Source organism: Euleptes europaea, chromosome 6 (assembly GCF_029931775.1).
Source record: "Euleptes europaea isolate rEulEur1 chromosome 6, rEulEur1.hap1, whole genome shotgun sequence".
NCBI classification, from domain to species: domain Eukaryota; kingdom Metazoa; phylum Chordata; class Lepidosauria; order Squamata; family Sphaerodactylidae; genus Euleptes; species Euleptes europaea.
The window spans coordinates 10123945-10144522 of NC_079317.1; the positions used below are offsets into that span (position 1 = coordinate 10123945).

Sequence of the window (20578 nt, forward strand, 5' to 3'; positions counted from 1 at the left end):
CATACACACAATCTCAATCTCAGAAGGAGGTAGCACCCAAAGCAGGGCCTTTGAAGATGACTGGTGTTCAGTATGGGTTTGGTGCAATTGGAGTTCTCTGAGACCAACTCACTAGTGATAAGAAAATAATGTAAGTAGGACAGTGGTGTTCAATACCATAGTGTCCTTCAGCATCAGGTGAATGATATAACTAATTTGGACTATGTCTTTCTAAGAGATGTGATGTTCTCCCTGTACCTAAGACTCCCATTTTAGCTGTTACCTTTTGGAAGGAAGTTTTAATGGGCCCCAAAGCCTGAGGCGGTCAGGAAGGCTCTCATTCTCCTGGCTTTCCGCGAACAATGCAAAACTGAACTATACAAGAGGGCTTTTCGGGGTACGAACTTTTGAGAGTCAAAGGCCATTTACGAATGGGACTTTTACCTGAGGTTCGTTGCTGGCTGGACCCACACTTTCCTGTTAGGGATCTCTGAACCAGCAGTCTCCAAGCTCATATCAAGTCCCCACCCCTTTTAAATGCTGCTTTGTAATTTGCAGTACTCATTGTAGGAAAAGATTCCCCACCCCAAAACCCGCATAAAAAGCATTTTAAGAACAAAAAACAAAAAACTGAGCAATCTGAAAGAAAGGGGGGGGGGAGAAATCCAAGCCTGTTTTTAAAAGCCTTTCTTTTGCTCAGAAAGAGCCCCCAGGAAGCATTTGAATCCCCGCCTCTTTACACGCTGCTCTGTGATTGGCTGTGAGAGATGCCAAACTTCCTGTGGCCCGTGTTTTGCCTTCTGCATGGAGATTTCATCCTGGCTGAACTCAGGGCAGATGGAAGAGTTGGGTTAACAGAGGAATGGGAAGACCCGGACATTGCTTGGGCTGGCAGAGAGGTAATTTCTAATGGAGGGAAAACACATGCAGATGAGGCGAAAGTGAGTTCAAGTACCCATGCATAAATGACCAAAACTTTCTAGGTATCTGCTGAAGGGAGGCTTAGCTTTCGAAAGCTCTTACCCTGAAAATCTTGGTCTGTAAGGTGCTACTGGACTCAAATCTAACAGTGAGCGGAGAGGCCTGTGTTTTGGACAGTCCCACTAACCAAAGCTAGACTGATTCACCATTTTCATGCGGTGTCTGAAATTGGCCGCAGACGGGGTCAATTTAGGCTCTGGCCCGAGAATGTCCAGACGAGAATGGTGTAGCGTAAGAAGTCGTCATCTTTTGTGCACCCGTAATGAAAACATGTTGTCTCCTTTGATCGTCTCTCCTCCCAAAGATACAACAAAAGAGAAGACGACTTCCTCAGCTTAAGGGAATATAATGATTTCCTGGAAGAAGTCGAGGAAATCGGTGAGTCCTAATTCTCTGCATATTTGATGTGGCCATATGCTTTCATCTGCCCTGCCGCCTTATGAAATGTTCAAGCGGAGTCTCTGTCAAATGGGCTTCAGCTTGGGTACCCGATAGTTATCTAATTACTCTCTCCTTACATTTTTAATCGAGAGCCGTTCAACCAGAGGGGTGTATCAAGATAATAAATGTGGCCGAAAGGGAAAACGCTTTGTAAGGACATAGATGGTGCTGCAGAAGATCAAAGAAGGAGGGAGGGGGCAAAGTAAAATTTGGATTGTGCTTCTGGGCCTCCTGCGGCTTTATTTACCATGACAGAAGCCATATGGCTCCTCTTTCTGCCTCTCTGTTCTTCAAGTACAGTAGCTGAGAGAGCTTTGAAGAGTTTGACCTTCCCTGCCACTTTGGCGGTGTTTTTACGTCGCTAATGCAAAGGGAGAGGTCTCTAAGAGGCCCCCTCTCTCTTTTGTTTGGCTTTCAGGCCTACAGATGCTATAGCCTAAAGGCCTTGGACTCATGGGGGTTCCTTTGTGGGGTTGGGGGGGTGTCAGGAGAATTGTGAATGAGGTGAAGGTATCAGTGGGAGGGGAAGAAGAAGAAGAGTTTGTTTTTATGTGTCGACTTTCTCTTCCACTTAAGGAAGAATCAACTTCCCTTCCCCTCCCCACAGCAAACATCCTGTAAGGTAGGTGAAACAGAGAGTTCAGAGAGAACTGTGACTAGCCCAAGGTCACCCAGCAGGCCTCCAGTAATTTTTCAACCCAGATTTGGCAACCCTACCTGTGCCCCTCAAGCTGATGTCTGGTGGGACCCTTGGCATTCGTGAGGTAAGGGGGGAAATACTAGTGGAAATCCTAGGTTCAACCCTGGCATCTTATTTTATTTTATTTCACTTTGCCTTCACTTCATTTCACTTCTGCCCCTCCTTTTGAGAGCCAGCGCGGTGTAGTGGTTAAGAGGAATGGTTTGGAGCGGTGGACTCTAATCTGGAGAACCAGGTTTGATTCTCCACTCCTCCACATAAGCAGTGGATGCTAATCTGGTGAACTGGGTTGGTCTCCCCACTCCTACACATGAAGCCAGCTCGGTGACCTTGAGCTAGTCACACTCTTTCAGCCCCACCTACCTCACAGGGTGTCTGTTGTGGGGAGGGGAAGGGAAGGTGATTGTAAGCCGGTTTGATTCTTCCTTAAGTGGTAGAGAAAGTCGACATATAAAAACCAACTCCTCCTCCTCCTCCTAAGCAGCCATTTTCTTCAGGTGAACTGATCTCTGTTGGCTAAGAGTGTGTGTGTGTTTGTGTGTTCGGGGTTTTCAGAAACCGGACTGGCCTTCGAAGGGAATTAAACCTTTCAAGTTCTGAAAACAATGGCCCTTTTTGTGTGATATTTTTGACAGCTGTCGAAAGGCAGGGCCAACGTGAATGAGAGACGGACTAGGAGATAGAGTGGTCAGATGCCAGCTCTGCCCGAGCGGTCTCCCCCCCCACCCCCATGTCCCTTAAGGGGCTGCAGGCAGACTCTGCTCAGAGCTGGGTGTCCTGCTTTAGCCTTGAGCATAAATGAAAGAAGTCTCCTCTGAAGTCCTTGCAAAAATAAATAAAAATAACACCTGCTCTGTAGGTGACCGTTTCTTGCAATGTAACAAGGAGCCGGCTTCATTCTCTGAAAGGGGTCTGAGAGGTGGAGAATTTGCTATAAGGGGCTGAGATCGAGGAGTGACCTCTCTGATGAGGTTACTGGATACCTTTTGGAAAGATCCAAAATACGGACCACTTCTGGTCCCAAGCAATATGGATAAGAGATACTCAACCTGTACATACAAAAGTAAAAAATAATAATAATTGAATCTAGATTAATAATAAAACCAAATTTAAAATCCAACTTCAGATGAGCCATTGTGGTAGCAGCTGTACAAGCCAATTTGATGACGCAAGTCAAAGCAGCCTTCAGTTAGAAAAGAAGTCAGCTGTAAGATTTAGACCTTCCTCCACTTGCTTTATCGAAATAAAACTATTCAGTGTTGTCTTGAAAGTACAGTTTCAAAAAGAAGATGGAAACCTACAGGGTTGCCAACTTCCAGGTGGTGGCTGGAGAGCTCCTGGGATTACAACTGATCTCTAGATGACAGATCAGTTCATCTGGAGAAAATGGCCCCTTTGGAAGGTGGACATTCCTCAGGCTCCGCCCCTAAAATCTCCAGGTATTTCCCCACCCAGAGCTGGCAACCTTAGCCATAGAGTTTCCACTGAATCCTGGGTTTGGCCCGGAAATGATGTCACAGTGTTGCCGCGCTGCTCATTTATCTATTTTTTTTCTCCCACCAGCCTCCCAGGCAGGGGTGGCGAGAGAGGTCTAACAGCTATCACAGGAGACCTGGCACGCCTATGTGAATGCAAGTGATTGGTTTGCAAGAGAGATCATGGAATCATAGAGTTGGAAGGGACCACCAGGGTCATCTAGTCCAACCCCCTGCACAATGCAGAAAATTCACAACTACCTCCCCCCTCCACACCCCCAGTGTCCCCTACTCCATGCCCAGAAGATGGCCAAGATACTCTCCCTCTCATCATCTGCCTAAGATCATAGAATCAGAATTGCTGACAGATGGCCATCTAGCCTCAGATAAAAATAGAGGATGGAATACATTTGAAGTGCAAGCCTAGGGAGTGTTACACCCTTCTAAGGTCATTGAAGTGAGTAGACTTAGAAGGGTGTAACTCTGTTTAGGATTGCACTGTTTAAACAGATTTCTCTGAAGCGCATAATTCATCTCTAAATTCAGGGCGGTTTTAGTAACAGGACTTCTGGTCATAAAACTGGAAGACTTTGTTAGCATTTACTTCAGAGGCGGTTTGAAGAAGAGTAATGCTTGTTATTACTGTTTAATATACACTTTTGCTTTTGCTTCTCTCTCCCTCTTCCCCCTCCCCGTTTTCCCCCCTAAAACGTTGATCCAGTGTTCAACCTGACGAACAACATCGATCCAGAAAATACGAAAAGGAAAATGGAGACATACCAGAAGGAGAACAAAGAAGTCATTCAGAAGAATAAGATCAAACTGGTTAGTTACTTCTGAAAAAAAGAATAAAAGAAAATTCCTTTATGGGCTCAGAAAATGGGGAAGCAATTGTAAAATGTTCTTTCAAAAGAACAAGGTTTGTCCAGCATCCAAGCTATTAAATCATTAGAATTGTCAACTGGTGTAAAAATGCTTCTCTGCCTGATTTCTGCGTGGATATATAAATGCTTAGGAGAGCCAGCATGGTGCAGTGGTTAAGTTGTTGAACTAGGATCTGGGAAACCCAGTTTTGAATCCCCACTTGTTCCGTGGAAGCTTGCTGGGTGACCTTGGGCCAGTCACACTCTCTCAGCCCTGACCCTGGCAAGTATTTGGAGGGGAAAACCTCCAGGGGGTGTGACGCTGAGGCAGGCAACGGCGAACCACCTCTGAACGTCTCTTGCCTTGAAAACCCTGCAGAGTCTCCTAAAGTCAGCTGTGATTTGACGACACAAAAAATGCTTAAAGCAAGCAGAGTTTGAACGATATGCATGTTTTTCGGGGTGAATATCGGGTTGGATCCTGTGGATGCTCAAACTGGGCTAGTGCGAGATTGGGATGGTGCTGGTGGTTTTGATTGATTTTGCTGACACTGGACCCTCCCTTACCGGTGCTCTGTGGAATTTTTTTTCGTGAAGATCCCCCAACCCTTAGCAGGAGCCTTGTGGGGCCATGGGCTGAAGAAGGAGGAGGAGGTAGGTGGGGCTGAGAGAGCTCTAAGAGATCCGTGACTGGCCCAAGGTCGCCCAGCTGGTTTATGTGTAGGAGTGGGGAAACGAACCTGGTTCACCAGATTAGCCTCCGCTCTAGGTCAGAGTTCACTGCTCCAAACCACTACACCACACAGGCAGGGTGAAACTGCAGACGTTCTACGCAAACATGGAAACAGCCAGCCCGGTTTACCTGAGTTTCTAAGTGAAATAAACAGGCCACTCCAGTAACAGGAGATAAAAATAAAGGCCAAGGTCAATGGTGCAAAATAGGTTAAAAAAACCAACACTCCTCCACATGAGCAGTGGAGGCTAATCTGGTGGACTGGATTTGTTTCCCCACTCCTACACATGAAGCCAGCTGGGTGACCTTGGTCTAGTCTCACTCTCTCAGCCCCACGTACCTCACAGGGTGCCTGTTGTGGGGAGGGGAAGGGAAGGTGATTGTAAGCCGGTTTGATTCTTCCTTAAGTGGTAAAATCAGCGTATAAAATCCAACTCTTCTTCTCCTCCTCCTCCTCTTCCTCCTTCACTGGAGAAGGACGAGGAAGGCTTGGTTCAGCTGAGCTTCTCTCCTCTGCACCTTTGGAATGTCTGAAACTGCTCTGAGGCTTAGAAGTGTCCCTCAAGTCCATGGCTGGCCTGTCAAAGGTTATGAATCGTGACCTGCTTTTTCACTGCAGTGTTCACTGAGGAGAAGGAGGGCCTTTTTTCTTGTCCCCCCCCCATCTTTATCTCTGAGGTAGTAACTGCTTTTGGGTCCCGTCTTAGACTCGAGAGCAAGAGGAACTGGAAGAGGCCCTGGAGGTGGAGCGGCAGGAGAACGAGCAGCGGCGGCTTCTCATACAGAAGGAAGAGCAGATGCAGCAGATGCTGAAAAGGAAGAACAAGCAGGAACTTCTGGATAAACTGGTACGTTTACGTTTACTGGTATGTCCGCTGCCTCTCTAACCCTCATCGCTTCTGTTTCATCACTCCTGGTGGAAAGTGCCATCTAGTTGCAGATGACCCCATGGCATAGGGTTTTCAAGGCAAGTTATGAACAGAGGTGGCTTACCATTGCCTGCCTCTACATAGCAACCCTGGACTTCCTTGGTGGTCTCCCATCCAAGGACTAACCAGGCCTGACCCTGCTTAGCTTCCAAGATTATAAAATTATGCATCGTATGGGGAGAGTGGACAGGGAGAAGCTTTTCTCCCTCTCTCATGATACTAGAGCGCTGGGTCATCTGCTGAAGCTGGAGGGCGAGAGATTCAAAACAGATGAAAGGAAGTATTTCTTCACACAACACACAGTTAAATGGTGGAACTCCCTGCCCCAGGATGTGGTGATGACTGCCAACTTGGAAGGCTTTAAGAGGGGGTGGACATGTTCACGGAGGAGAAGGCTATCCATGGCTACTAGTCAAAATGGATACTAGTCATGATGCACACCTATTATCTCCAGGATCAGAGGAGCATGCCTATTATGTTAGGTGCTGTAGAACACAAGCAGGAGAATGCTGCTAAAGTCGTCTTACTTGTGGGCTTCCTAGAGACACCTGGTTGGCCACTGTGTGAACAGACTGCTGGACTTGATGGGCCTTTGCCTGATCCAGCATGCCTTTCTTATGTTCTTATAAAAATCCCCCTAAATCAGGGGTGTTGAACTCAGTTGTTACGGTTGTGTGTGTGTGTGCTGCCTCAGCTGGCTCTCGGGCTGGATAAGAGCGCTTAAGGGGCCAAATCCGGCCCACAGGCCTTACATGTGACACCCCTGCCCTAAATAGGCAAGAATGGAGCACGAGAGCCCCTACCCACTATCGCTGCCTCTCAGCTCTCACCTGGGACATCTTTCCTGGGACAACCCACCCTCCGCCCCACCGTTAAAGTCGAAAACCTTAAACCTAGGGCCTTTCCAACAACTGGGAGGGGGATGGCACCTTGCTCTCATTTCAGCCACCCTTGATTGTGGTTCCCTTTTGAGGTTGGGTTTGACCCACAGGCGCTACTGAGCGACTGGAGATGGTGAATCGGAAGGGGGAAGGTGAGACTTCCTCACTTGGGCCCAGATGTTGTCTCCTGGTGGGGCTTGCACGCTTTCTCTCTTCTCTCTCACGCCGCTCACTTTCTCTCCAGTGGCTGCTGCAATAAAAAGGCCGTTGGGGGTGTGTGTATATTTGTGTAAGTCATCTTCCTCCCAGGCTTTCTGCCGCTGTAGTTCATTTCATTCACATTGTTCTCTGTTGTCATCTCCCTGTAACTTCTTCCTTCCCGTTTACCCGCTCCTGACATAGTCCTCCTATAGGGCCTCTGCATAGAGACCACCAACTTTACTCCAGATTTGCCTCCCCCTGGGTACCTCTTATGTATACTTTTATGATCCTGTCCAATTGAATAGGTAATTTATTTCCGCTCTAACTTCCTTCCCCCCTCCCTACGGGAAGGACGAGTACCCGCACTCCCTTGTCCGATCCTGAGGGATTTCCGTTGAAATGGAGGGAGATCTGGTGTCAGGTGATTTAAGAGCTGCTGCTTTTACAGCGTTGGGGGCTATATGAGAAGGCCGCACTCGGGAGCAAGGGCCGTGTGTACCTTTTACTGGATTCGTTCAGAAGATGGGGTGTTTCATATTCCCCCCCCAGGCTTTCTACTTATTCCATTGACAGAGCAAGTAAATACCCAGTGGTCTTGTAGACCACAGAGCTGTGCAGAATTTTGCACTTCCTTTTTGTTAAGTTGCTTTTTTACTGGTCCTTATACAATGGATATTAAGCATATATCTGAGTTTGCAGTCTAGAAGTTGGGAGACAAACAGGAGCTCCTTACTTGTATACAAAAATATTGGTGCATGGGAATGAATCATAGAATCATAGAGTTGGAAGGGGACATAGAGGCCATCTAGTCCAACACCCTGCTCAGTGCAGGATCAGCCTGCCCTAAAGCATTCCTGACAAGTTTTGTTCAGCTGATTCCACGGCTGAACTACACTTACTGTAAAAAAATTCCCTTATATCATAAGAGCATAAGAACATAAGAAAAGCCCTGCTGGATCAGACCAAGGCCCATCAAATCCAGCAGTCTGTTCACACAGTGGCCAACCAGGTGCCTCCAGGAAGCCCACAAACAAGACCACTGCAGCAGCATTGTCCTGCCTGTGTTCCACAGCACCTAATATAATGGGCATATGTTCTTATGTCCTTAGTCTTGCTGTGGAGGTTGGCTGGTAATAGCTCCGCCGCTAAGTTTATTTCATTTAACGGCCGACGTTAGCGGTGTCGGTGGGGAGCCGGGGAGGACTGCACTGAGTCACTCAAGTGTTTCCAACTTGGCTTTAAACACCCTTTTAATTTAGCGGGGGCAGACGTTGTTTTCTTACGCAGCAGTTGGTTTTACTGGAAATCCATTTTGCCAGATGGCTTGCAAAAAAAGAGCAGTTATAAATAATCTTTATAACATGACCAAAATAGGTAATTTAACGACGTTGGTGCGTGCATTGCTACTAAACATATCTAAATATGTTGCTAATGGCTGAAAGGTAAAGCGAAGGGCGGAGAGGGGCGCGAGTGTTTGTGTGTGTGTGTGTATGTAAGGTCCATTTTCTGAGCCACAATTCAACAAAAGCAGAATCAATATTTTTTTTTAAAAATAGTTTTTTTTAGCAACGTTTCTAAAAGCCTCATGTTAAAGACAGGAATTGTCCATGTTCTTTTGAAGTGCACACTGCTGTTCTAACACAGTGAAGCTTAAATAGTAATGCGTATCAATAAATTTTTACAAGCATTCTGCCTTTTTAAAATGATGTATGAGCTACATACCTGGGATATTCCTTTTGACACATTTCTTCCACCTGGAAATGATAACAAGCTGCCCTTGGTGATTTGGGATGCAGCTACCTGTTTAAATTATCTGTATTCCATCTTTCCCAAGGGTTTAAGACAGCTCATCGACATTTTCCAAAGAAATTAGTAGAGCCTGTGCAACATTTTAAATCTAGTGGCAAAGTCTTCCACGTTCATGGCTATACCCTGACCAAAAATTCTTCTAAAAGCAGTTGTCTAAAAAATTAGGAGGCAGGAACATAAGAGAACTTCTTGGAGGGGAGGTACTTCGGATATAACAGGGCCACCACTGAGAAGACCATGCTTCTCATCGTAGCTGTTCTCTTTGGATTGAGGGATTGTAGGGTCATTATCTCGGGATCTCGGCATGTACATTGGCTCTGAAGAGGAGAGTTACCTTCCTGTCAGTTCCATGCCATTGGACAGATTTCTCAAATTTAAAAATATAGCATGTTAATTAATACTATATCTCAAGAATTCCAAGTGCTTCATGTAAATTAATATGGGGCTGTTTGTATTAACTGAGCAGAACCGGACAGTAAAATTTCTCCTAGGGTGGACTGCTGCAGGTGGGAAGTTGCATGCTAGAATGCATCTCCACCAAAACATTCTTGTATGTAGAAAATGGTCTGCCTTATATGTATATATATATAATTTATTTTTCTCTTGAAATCATACCTGGTAACCCTAGGGGTCCTGTGTCTGAATCTAGATGGGGGCAGTCCTAGAAAGGGCTTCCTGGTGTTGGCACCAAAATTATGGAACTCCCTCTCCAGGGAGATTCGCCTTGGGGATGCACGTCTTTTAAATAAATAAATGAAAACGTGTGGCTGTTGCCTGGAAGGCCAGCTTGTACCTTGGTGTGATGCGCACATGTGCAGGTACACAGTGTGGCCCCGATGTCTTGGGCTCACTGGCTGCTAGCATTGCGTACCTGTATTGATCCTCTCACCGGGCAAACCACGATAAGCTTTCAAAGGTTTCTAGTAAGAGCTGAACCCAAACCACTTGCTCTTGCTCATGGAGCCTCCCCTTTTCAATAATTTTGAAATTCCTTTTGTGAAAATGCCCGTAGGTTGCTTTCAGTCTCCATGGACGTCACTTGCCTTCAGTGATGTCAACGTGTACCCAAACCTGGTGAGGTCAATGTGCACCCCCTATGTCGAGTTTACCCTGTATGCCCAACAGAGCGATGCATCCCATTACGAATTTCCTTAGTCATACATAAGTATTGGGGAGGGTCTGGGGCTCAGTGGTAGAGCATCTGCTTGGCATGCAGAAGGTCCCAGCTTGTGTGAAGAAATACTTCTTTTTATCTATTTTGAATCTCTCACCCTCCAGCTTCAGCAGATGACCCCGCGTTCTAGTATTGTGAGAGAGGGAGAAAAGCTTCTCCCTGTCCACTCTCCCTATCCCATGCATAATTTTATAGACTTCCATCATGTCTCCCCTTAACCGCCTTCTTTCCAAGCTAAACAGCCCTAAACATTTTAACCGCTCCTCATAGGGCAGTTGCTCTAGTCCCCTAATCATTTTGGTTGCGAGTCTCGCGGCCTCCTGCTTGTCCTGTCTAGTTCCGGGCAGCGGTTTCGTTTCTCGACGTGCCGTGCGTTTTCCGTAAGCCCGCACAATCCTTCCGTCGTCGCCTACTCATAAGTTTTGAAAGCAATTATTCCCCCCCCCAAGACGCTTTATTATTTCAATGCACAAACGCCACACTTTAAAACGTTTGACTGGCATCCCTAAAAAAAATAAAAAGGCACTAAAGTAGAAAATAATGCACTGTCGGTTGCGGGTACAATGGCACTATTGTATGAGACGGAGCGAGGATCGCCTCGAAAAAGGCCCCAGGTGAAATCTAATGGGGGAAACAATTTGAAACTGGAGGGAGTTCACTGGTCAAAGGAATGTGTCTTAGATAAACATCTGATCCAAGTTAGACGGCTTTCAGAGCCTCTTGCTGCCGTGATTAAGTTCTAATTATTATTATTAGTTTATTTCCCCCGCCCCACCCCTCCCCAAAATACATTTGGCTGCCTCGGCCTTCTGGCATTAAGGGGCTTGTTATATTGTCATTTAATGGGGAATCTATAAAAACGGCTGTTTGCAGGTTCCTCTGATTTATGAGCCGGGTGCAGCTTTCTCCCTCTTACCCCAAAGTGATCGTTTTTCTCGTAAACTGGGATATTGAGCTGTTCTGTATTCTTCTGTTAAAAACAGCCTTTTGAGATGCAATTCTAGGAACACGCAGCACTAATGGGAATGGTTTCTTTATGCCTTTTAAATATTTTACTCTTGTGTGCTTTCTTACCCCCCCCCTTTCTGTTCTTTCTTTTAAACACCGTTTACAGGAAAGTTCTCATCTGCCGGCCTCGTTACTGCTCGCCCAGCATAAAGATCGGTCCACGCAACTGGAAATGCAGCTGGAGATTCCCAAACTGGTCAAGCCGGTTGCGTTCTCGACGGGCATCAAAATGGTAAGGCCTGCGAGCGTTTGTGTGCGCGTTGGAGAGAAAGAGAGAGTGCTTTCTGTGTTGTACAGCTTGTCCATTTCCAATCTGTTCTACACATAGTTAAATTGTGGAACTCCCTGCCCCAGGACATGGTGATGGCTGCCAACTTGGACGGTTTGAAGAGGGGAGTGGACATGTTCATGGAGGAGAGGGCTATCCATGGCTACTAGTCAAAATGGATACTAGTAGTGGATGCATACCTATTCTCTCCAGGATCAGAGGAGCAGGCCTATTAGGTGCCATGGAACACAGTCAGTTGTCTTGTTTGTGGGCTTCCTAGAGGCACCTGGTTGACCACTGTGTAAACATCCTGCTGGCCTTGATGGGCCTTGGTCTGATCCAGCATGGCCTTTCTTATGTCTTTATGTTCTTAAGCAGGGATGACCCTGCCTAGCTTCCAAGATCAGATGATCTGCATAGTTAAATTGTGGAACTCCATGCCACAGGATGTGGTAAGGGCTGCCAACTTGGAAAGCTTTAAGAGAGGAGTGGACATGCTCATGGAGGAGAGGGCTATCCATGGCTGCTAGTCCAAATGGCTACTGGTCATGATGCATACCTATTCTCTCCAGGATCAGAGGAGCAGGCCCATTATATTAGGTGCTGTGGGGCACAGGCAGGATAATGCTGTTGCAGTCGTCTTGTTTGTGGGCTTCCTGGAGACATCTGGTTGGCCACTGTGCGAACAGACTGCTGAACTTGATGGACCTTGGTCTGATCCAGCATGGCTTTCCTTATCTTCTTATAATCTTCTAATTTTTAGATTTCACAGCAGTGCTTAAAGTCGTGGCGGAGTAATTTGAAGGGGATGCTATAAGGCAGGGGTCCCAAGCATTTTTGAGCCTGTGGGTATCTTTGGAATTCTGACACCTGGTGGTGGGCGCAACCGCAAAATGGTCACCCTGGGAAGTGGAGGCCCACACAAAGGAAGCTCAAGTGCAGGGGACAAGAGGAAGATGTTTTTTAAAAAAATACACTGAGGAAGAGGAGGGAGAGAGAGAATAAAGCCAGCACTGTGGTGTTACCTGCCACTGAGACAACATTATTTTCATTTGCACAGTCAATCAGATTTCCAGTGGCCACTTAGAAGCTCTGTTAGGCAAGAACCCCACCTGGCCACACCCACTTTCTAGAAACACTTGGAGGGTACCTAGAAAGGTATCAGCGGGTGCCATGGCGCCCCAGGGGAGGGGCTGTGGCTCAGCGGTAGAGCATCTGCTTGGCATGCAAAAGGTCCCAGGTTCAATCCCCGGCATCTCCAGTTAAAGGGACTAGGCTCGTAGGTGATGTGAAAGACCTCTTTACCTGACACCCTGGAGAGCCACTGCCAGTCAGAGTAGACAATACTGACTTTGATGGACCGAGGGTCTGATTCAGTATAAGGCAGCTTAATGTGTTCACGTTGGGGATCCCTGCTATAAGGAAATAGAACAATGTACCAAAGCGGTCACAAAACACAATCACAGAGCTGGCTCCTGCTACTGGGAGCAACCACATGTTTTTCTTTTTTTGTTGGCCTCATTATACACACACACACACACACACACACACACACACTATTTACTGTCTTCGAAGTTGCTTTTTAATGTTTCTGTAATTGCTGTTTGCTGCCACGAGGGCCCTAATTGAATGGAAAGGCGGGATGCATATCTTTTAAATAAACAAATGAAAATGCTCAGCGGTTACCTGAAAGGCCAGATCTCACTTTGGTGCGATGCGCAGGCATGCAGTGTGGCCCTTGTGTGTTACATGTACAGTTGCTGCTAGGATTGCCAACCAGCCTACAGCAAAGCTCTGCAAAGGCACATCACAAGTTTCTCTTGTCTCTGCCCCCCAACCCAGTTGTTTAAAAGCCCCTGGCCAAGTTGTGGTTCTTGAGCTCCGATACATGGCTTGAACGTTCTTTCTCTCTGTTCCTTGGCTGCGGTGGGGACCACAAGCCCACTGCGGGGACCGGAAAGTGAAATTGTAACAGGAGATGAAGAGAGGGCAGAACTGCTCAATTCCTACTTTTCCTCAGTCTTTTCTTGCGAGGGAAGCAGTGCTCAACGTGGCATGAACAGAACTCATGATGAGGGAAGGGACTTGCAGCCTGGGATAGGCGTTGGGGTAGTGCACAAAAACTTAATTTCTTTAAATGAAACAAAGTCCTCAGGGCCAGATGAACTGCATCCAAGGGTACTCAAAGAACTTGCAGATGTAATTTCTGAGCCTCTTACCATTATTTTTGAGAATTCATGGTGAACAGGTGAGATGCCAGAAGACTGGAGGCGGGCAAATGTTGTCCCCATCTTCAAGAAGGGTATCCGGGTAACTACCCATCAGCTTGACTTCTATACCGGGAAAAGTTTTTGAACAAATCATCAAACAGTCAATCCTTGCGCACTTAGAAAGGATGGATCTGATTACTAAGAGCCAGCTCGGGTTTCTCAGGAACAAGTCATGTCAGACTAAACATATCTCCTTTTTTGAGAAAGTTACTACCTTGCTGGATCAGGGGAGTGCTGTAGACATATTTTATCTAGATTTCAGTAAGGCTTCTGATAAGGTTCCCCATAATATTCTTGTTGACAAATTGGGAAAATGTGGTTTAGCTCTTGTTACTGTTAGGTGGATCTATAATTGGTTGACAGATCGCACCCAAAGAGTTCTTGTTAATGGTTCCTCATCCACTTGGAGAAGACTAGTGGAGTGCCTCAGGGATCTGTCCTGGGCCCTGTGTTATTTAATATCTTTATAAAATGATTTGGATGAAGGAATAGAGGGGATGCTTATTAAATTTGCAGATGATACTAAATTGGGAGGGGTAGCAAATATGGTAGAAGACAGAGCCAGGATACAGGATGATCTTGACAGGCTGGAGAATTGGGCTAAAACCAATAAAATGCATTTCAACAGAGATAAATGTAAAGTTCTGCATTTAGGTAGGAAAAATCAAATGCATAATTATAGGATGGGGGAGACTTGTCTTAGCAGTAGTGTGTGTGAAAAGGATCTTGGGGTCTTAATAGAACAAACACTGAATATGAGTCAGCAGTGTGAAGCGGTAGCTAAAAAGGCAAATGCGATCTTGGGCTGCATTAACAGCAGTACAGTGTCCAGATCACGTGAAGTGATGGTATTGCTTTGGTCTGCTCTGGTTAGACCTCACCTAGAGTATTGTGTTCAGTTTTGGGCACCACAATTTCAGAAAGATGTAGATAAGCTGGAACATGTCCAGAGGAGGGCAACAAAGATGGTGAGGGGTCTGGAGACCAAGTCCTCTGCTCTGGTTAGACCTCACCTAGAGTATTGTGTTCAGTGTTGGCTTCATATGGAGGAGTGGGGGATCAAACCTTGTTCTCCAGATTAGAGTTTACCGCTCTTAACCACTACCCCACACTGGCAAGATGGGGTTTGAACCAGGGAACTCATAGTTCATGTTGCCAGGGCCAAACTAGTCCTTAGCCTGAGTGCAAAGCTGCCGCCAAAATGGCAGCCGTGTGTCCTCCCTCTCTCCCGTAACATGTAGCATGATACCTCCCTTATTTTAGAATGTCTTGACTGAGGAAAGGCTGAGGGAGCTGGAAATGTTTAGTCTGGAGAAGAGGACGTTGAGGGGGGACATGATTGGTCTCTTTAAGTATTTGAAGGGCTGTCACTTAGAGGAGGGCAGGGAGCTGTTCCTGTTGGCAGCAGAGGATAGGACTTGCAATAATGGGTTTAAATTGCGAACAGAAACGTACCGGCTGGATTTTAGGAAAATATCTTTTACAGTGAGAGTTGTTCGACAGTGGAATCAGCTACCTAAGAACATAAGAAAGGCCCTGCTGGATCAGACCAAGGTCCATCAAGTCCAGCAGTCTGTTCACACAGTGGCCAACCAGGTGCCTCTAGGAAGCCACAAACAAGACGACTGCAGCAGCCACATCCTAGGGAGATGGTGAGCTCCCCCTCACTGGCAGTCTTTAAACAGAGGCTGGACAAACACTTGTCAGGGCTGCTCTAGGGTGATCCTGCATTGAGCAGGGGGTTGGACTAGATGGCCTGTTCTGCGCGTTCCAACTCTGATTCTATGACAGTCCATGTTATTCTGTCCTTTGCCACTGGCAGCCACTAATGTGAAGCCTTAGAGGGTACATATGTTTAGTCTGGTGGGCAACATGATAACCCCAGATCATAGAATCATAGAGTTGGAAGGGACCACCAGGGTCATCTAGTCCAACCCCCTGCACAATGCAGGAATTCACAGCTACCTTCCCCCCCACACCCCCAGTGACCCCTACTCCATGCCCAGAAGATGGCCAAGATGCCCTCCCTTTCATCATCTGCCTATGGTCAGAGAATCAGCCTTGCAGCATGAGGCGAATTGGATTAGGTGCTCCAGTGGGAGAGGGGCGACCAGCAGTGTGGTTTTAAAGCCAGATGTTTATTTAAGGTTACATCAGGCTCTGACCTCCAGTCACCCTGGCCCTCAGGCTGTTCAGTAGTAACCAAGCTCTAACCCTTCATCGCATTCGCCTTGCCAACTTTTAATTTTGCCTCTGACTTAATCTGCTACGTTGCTCGGAGATCTTTACAACCCCCTCGTTGCTGAATTCAGAACGGGGGGTGGGGGTGGGCAGAGAGAACTGACAACGTGTAACGCCGAAGTACCCGCTTTCAAATCAAAGACTTGCCAGGCTTGTTTTAACACATTTGGTTTGGTTCCCTGCGGCAAAATTCATTGTGTGGAAATAATTACTTAATTCTCCAAATATCCCTGTGCAAGTTGGAATTAGGTTATCTGGGGTGTCAATCTTGTTCGAACTGCAGAAGTCAGACTCCGTGAGTCCACAAGGTCCACAAGCCAAGCAGCCTACAGACTTGGCTTCAGAAAGAGTTGCCCCCCTCCTCCTCTTCTCCTCCTCCTCGTCCTCTTCTTCTGTTCTTCTTCTTTTCCTCCTCCTCCTCCTCCTCCTCTTCTTGTCATGTACATCTTGATTGGCATGAGAAAATGGCTCTGTTTCCCAGACAGCATAGTGGTGTATGTATGTCTTGTGGGGAGAGCGTTGTTTCCAGGAAAGCCTTCCCCAGGATCTCAAAGCAGGACAGACTCTGGACTGTTTTGCTTGTTACTGTATTTTTCTTATATAATATTAATAAAGACAAAGGATAAAAGAGAAATAGAACTGAGATGTCTGCAAATGAAATAAAAAAATTCATGCCAAGGACACTGTTGGAGATAACATAGTAAACATATAATATGAAACATATCATTACTTGAAATTCATTACAAAATTCAGTAGTAAATGCAAGAATAAACAATATGTGATACAATAAAGCAATTATATCAACCGCCAGACTGTTTCCATTCATCCCTATAGGTAGATGGCATCCCAGGTGGTTTGAGTAAATAATTATGATCTAGTATTATATTTCTACCGTGAGTACAAAAGTCTATTATTACTTTGCAGTCGTTCGGCTTAAATTAGCTACACCATATTTGTGAAAACTGAACAATAAACACTAAATATGTTATCTGTAGTTCATGACTTTCACATCAGGACATTATGTTTCTCTCTGTTCCCACTCCCCCAACCATGCCACTTTCTAAGAGCAGTATGCATAATATGCTTTCCCTGACTATTTTGCTGATCAGTTAATTTGGCTTCTGCCTGGGATATTGGGGGGGTTAAGAGCTGTGGTTTGGAGCGGTGCTTTTTAATCTGGAGAATCGGGTTTGATTCCCCACTCCTCCACATGAGCGGTGGATGCTAATCTGGTGAACTGGGTTGGTTTCCCCGCTCCTCCACATGAAGCCAGCTGGATGACCTTGGGCTAGTCACAGCTCTCTCAGCCCCACCTACCTCACAGGGTGTCTGTTGTGGGGAGGGGAAAGGAAGGTGATTGCAAGCTGATTTCATTCTCCCTTAAGTGGTAGAGAAAGTCAGCATATAAAACCCAACTCTTCTTGTTGTTGTTGTTGGTGGTGGTGGTGCTGCTGCGGTTGCATTGTGAGACTGTGTCCTCCTGGGATGTTTGCAGTTCATTTGCAAGAGGGGAGGACTTTTAATAGAAAGCAACAGGCAGTGTCATAGTGATTCCTGAATGGGGCTGGGTCTCCCATGCTGGCACTAGAAGAAGAGTCGGTTTTTAGATGCCGACTTTCTCCACCTTTTAAGGAGAATCAAACCGGCTCACAATTCCCTTCCCTTCCTCTCCCCACAACAGACACTTTGCAAGGTAGGTGAGGCTGAGAGAGCTCAGAGAGAACTGTGACTGGCCTAAGGTCACCCAGCTGGCTTAATGTGGAGGAGTGGGGAAACCAACCCAGTTCACCAGATTAGAGTCCACCACTCTTAGCTACTACATCATAGAATCATAGAATTGGAAGGGACCACCAGCATCATCTAGTCCAACCCCCTGCACAATGCAGGAAATTCACAACTATCTCCCCCCCACACCCCCAGTTACCCCTACTCCATGCCCAGAAGATGACCAAGATGCCCTCTCTCTCATCTGCTTAAGGTAATAGAATCAGCATTGCTGACAGATGGCCATCTAGCCTCTGCTTAAAAACCTCCAGGGAAGGAGAGCTCCCCACCTCCCGAGGAAGCCTGTTCCACTGAGGAACCGCTCCAACTGTTAGAAAATTCTTCCTAATGTCTAGACGGAAACTCTTTTGATTTAATTTCAACCCACTAGTTCTGGTCTGACCTTCTGGGGCAACAGAAAACAACTCGGCACCCTCCTCTATTTGACAGCCATTCAAATACGTGAAAATGGTTATCATATCCCCTCTCAGTCTTCGCCTCTTCAGGCTGAACATACCCAGCTGCTTCATCTTTTCTTCATAGGGCTCAGTCTCCAGACCCCTCACCATCTTTGTTGCCCTCCTCTGGACACTCTGACTAGAGGAAGTCAACTGCAGGCAGCGCAGTTGGAGGGTTTCGCACTTTGCTAAACGCGATATGTGAGCCTGGGCTTTTGCAGCATGCGCAAATGAAAGTGTGTCCCAGCATCCTCTGCAACAGCACGGGTGTTCGGGAGCCCAAATCCTGCTAATCTGGGGGCCACCCTCAGCCTGCCCTAACTAAGACCTCCCAGAAATCCTTGGTTTTCTTGGGGTCCTCACTATTTCCTGGAGCGCACGTGTCTCTAGCAACAGGTTGGGGGCCGACTGGGGAATATTGCCAGGTGTCCCCTTGTTCACCGGAACGTCTCCGACATGACCCGATGCCTGCAGGTTTTTTGAATTGCCATAATAAAGTCTGTTCGGCAGCGTCAGAAAATTATAACTTTTCTTCATTCAGGTCGGGACACGTCTGCCCACATTCAAAAAGTTTGAACTCTGGCACATTTCTTGTTCTGTTCGCTTTGCTGTTTGACACGTAAGCCCAGACAGCGTGGGTTGAAAAGCCTTCTGTCATCGGATCGTTTTTGTTGTGTGTGCGAACCTGCTGGCGAACAGGCAAGCTCTTCTTAATTAGTTTGGGGATTACTATGTAACTGCAGAACTATCAAAGCGATCAAACGTTTACCAAAATTACCTGGGCTTAAGGCATATTTTTTAAAGAAATTATTTTGGTCTTCCTGTTCTTGGTACAAAGTGTGCATAAAGCCCCCTTGGAAGGACTTATACATGCTGCTTAAAGGCTGAGGGTGGTTTGCCATTGCCTTCCCCAGTCGTCTACACGTGACCCCCTGGGTACTCATTTTACCGACCTTGGAAGGATGGAAGGCTGAGTCAACCTTGAGCCGGCTACCTGAAACCGACTTCCGTTGGGATCTAACTCAGGTCGTGAGCAGAGCTTGGACTGCAGTACTGCAACTTAACTACTCTGTGCCACGGGGCTTCTAGATATACAGGCTGCTTGTGTGTGTGTGTAAAGTGCTGTCAAGTCGCAGCCGACTTATGGCGACCCCTTTTTGGGGTTTTCATGGCAAGAGACTAACAGAGGTGGTTTGCCAGTGCCTTCCCCTGCACAGCAACCCTGGTATTCCTTGGTGGTCTCCCATCCAAATACTAATCAGGGCCGACCCTGTTTAGCTTCTGAGATCTGACAAGATCAGGCTAGCCTGGGCCATCCAGGTCAGGGCACAGGCTGCTTAGCTGCCCTTAATTCAGAAAACAGAAATCAAAATCTAGCAGGCAATGGGGTAATGAAAGTCCAGGGAGGAAAGAGGATGGAAGAGCATATAGTTGTCCTGTCTTCCTTTAATGGTACAGCTCCCAGCTGATAGGCTGTGAGCTAATCACGCTGAATTGCTGGGCAGAATTTTAAAAATTATTTTATTGTATATAATTTATTTGTGTGTGTGTTAAGTGCCGTCAAGTCGCTTCCAACTCATGGCGACCCTATGAATCAAAGTCCTCCAAAATGTCCTATCTTTGACAGCCTTGCTCAGATCTTGCAAATTGAGGGCTGTGGCTTCCTTTATTGAGTCAATCCATCTCTTGTTGGGTCTTCCTCTTTTCCTGCTGCCCTCAACTTTTCCTAGCATGACGGTCTTTTCTAGTGATTCTTGTCTGACCCTAGAAGCTAAAATGACTAAACTGAGGCTATCGTATTTTGGTCACATTATGAGAAGACAAAAGTCACTAGAAAAGACCGTCATGCTAGGAAAAGTTGAGGGCAGCAACTCCTCCTCATAGAATCATAGAGTTGGAAGGGACCACTCCCTGCACAATGCAGGAAATTCACAACTACCTCCCCCCCACACCCCTAGTGACCAGAAGATGGCCAAGATGCTCTCCCTCATCATCTGCCTTAGGTCACAGAATCAGCATTGCTGACAGATGGCCATCTAACCTCTTCTTAAAAACCTCTGTGGAAGGAGTGCTTAACACCTCCTGAGGAAGTCTGTTCCACTGAGGAACCGCTCTAACTGTTAGAAAATTCTTCCTAATGTCTAGACAGAAACTCTCTTGAATTAATTTCAACCCGTTGGTTCTGGTCCAGCGTTCTTGGGCAACAGAAAACAACTCGGCACCCTCCTCTATATGACAGCCCCTCAAGTACTTGAAGATGGTTATCATAACCCCTCTCAGTCTTCTCCTCTTCAGGCTAAACATACCCAGCTCCTTCAACCTTTCCTCATAGGACTTGGTCTCCAGACCCCTCACCATCCTCCTCTTCCTCCTCTTCCTCCTCCTCCTTCTCTTCCTCCTCCT

At 46.6% G+C, this 20578-nt stretch overlaps 1 protein-coding gene across 1 annotated transcript in view; it reads left to right on the plus strand.

The window, feature by feature from the left end:
• Positions 1-20578, plus strand: part of MNAT1 (MNAT1 component of CDK activating kinase) — a 132358-nt gene that overhangs the window by 47350 nt on the left and 64430 nt on the right. Inside the window, exons 3-6 of the mRNA XM_056851073.1 lie at positions 1265-1338; positions 4298-4401; positions 5880-6020; positions 11281-11406. Coding sequence (XP_056707051.1) covers positions 1265-1338; positions 4298-4401; positions 5880-6020; positions 11281-11406 — 445 coding nt within the window. The remainder of the gene's footprint in view (positions 1-1264; positions 1339-4297; positions 4402-5879; positions 6021-11280; positions 11407-20578) is intronic.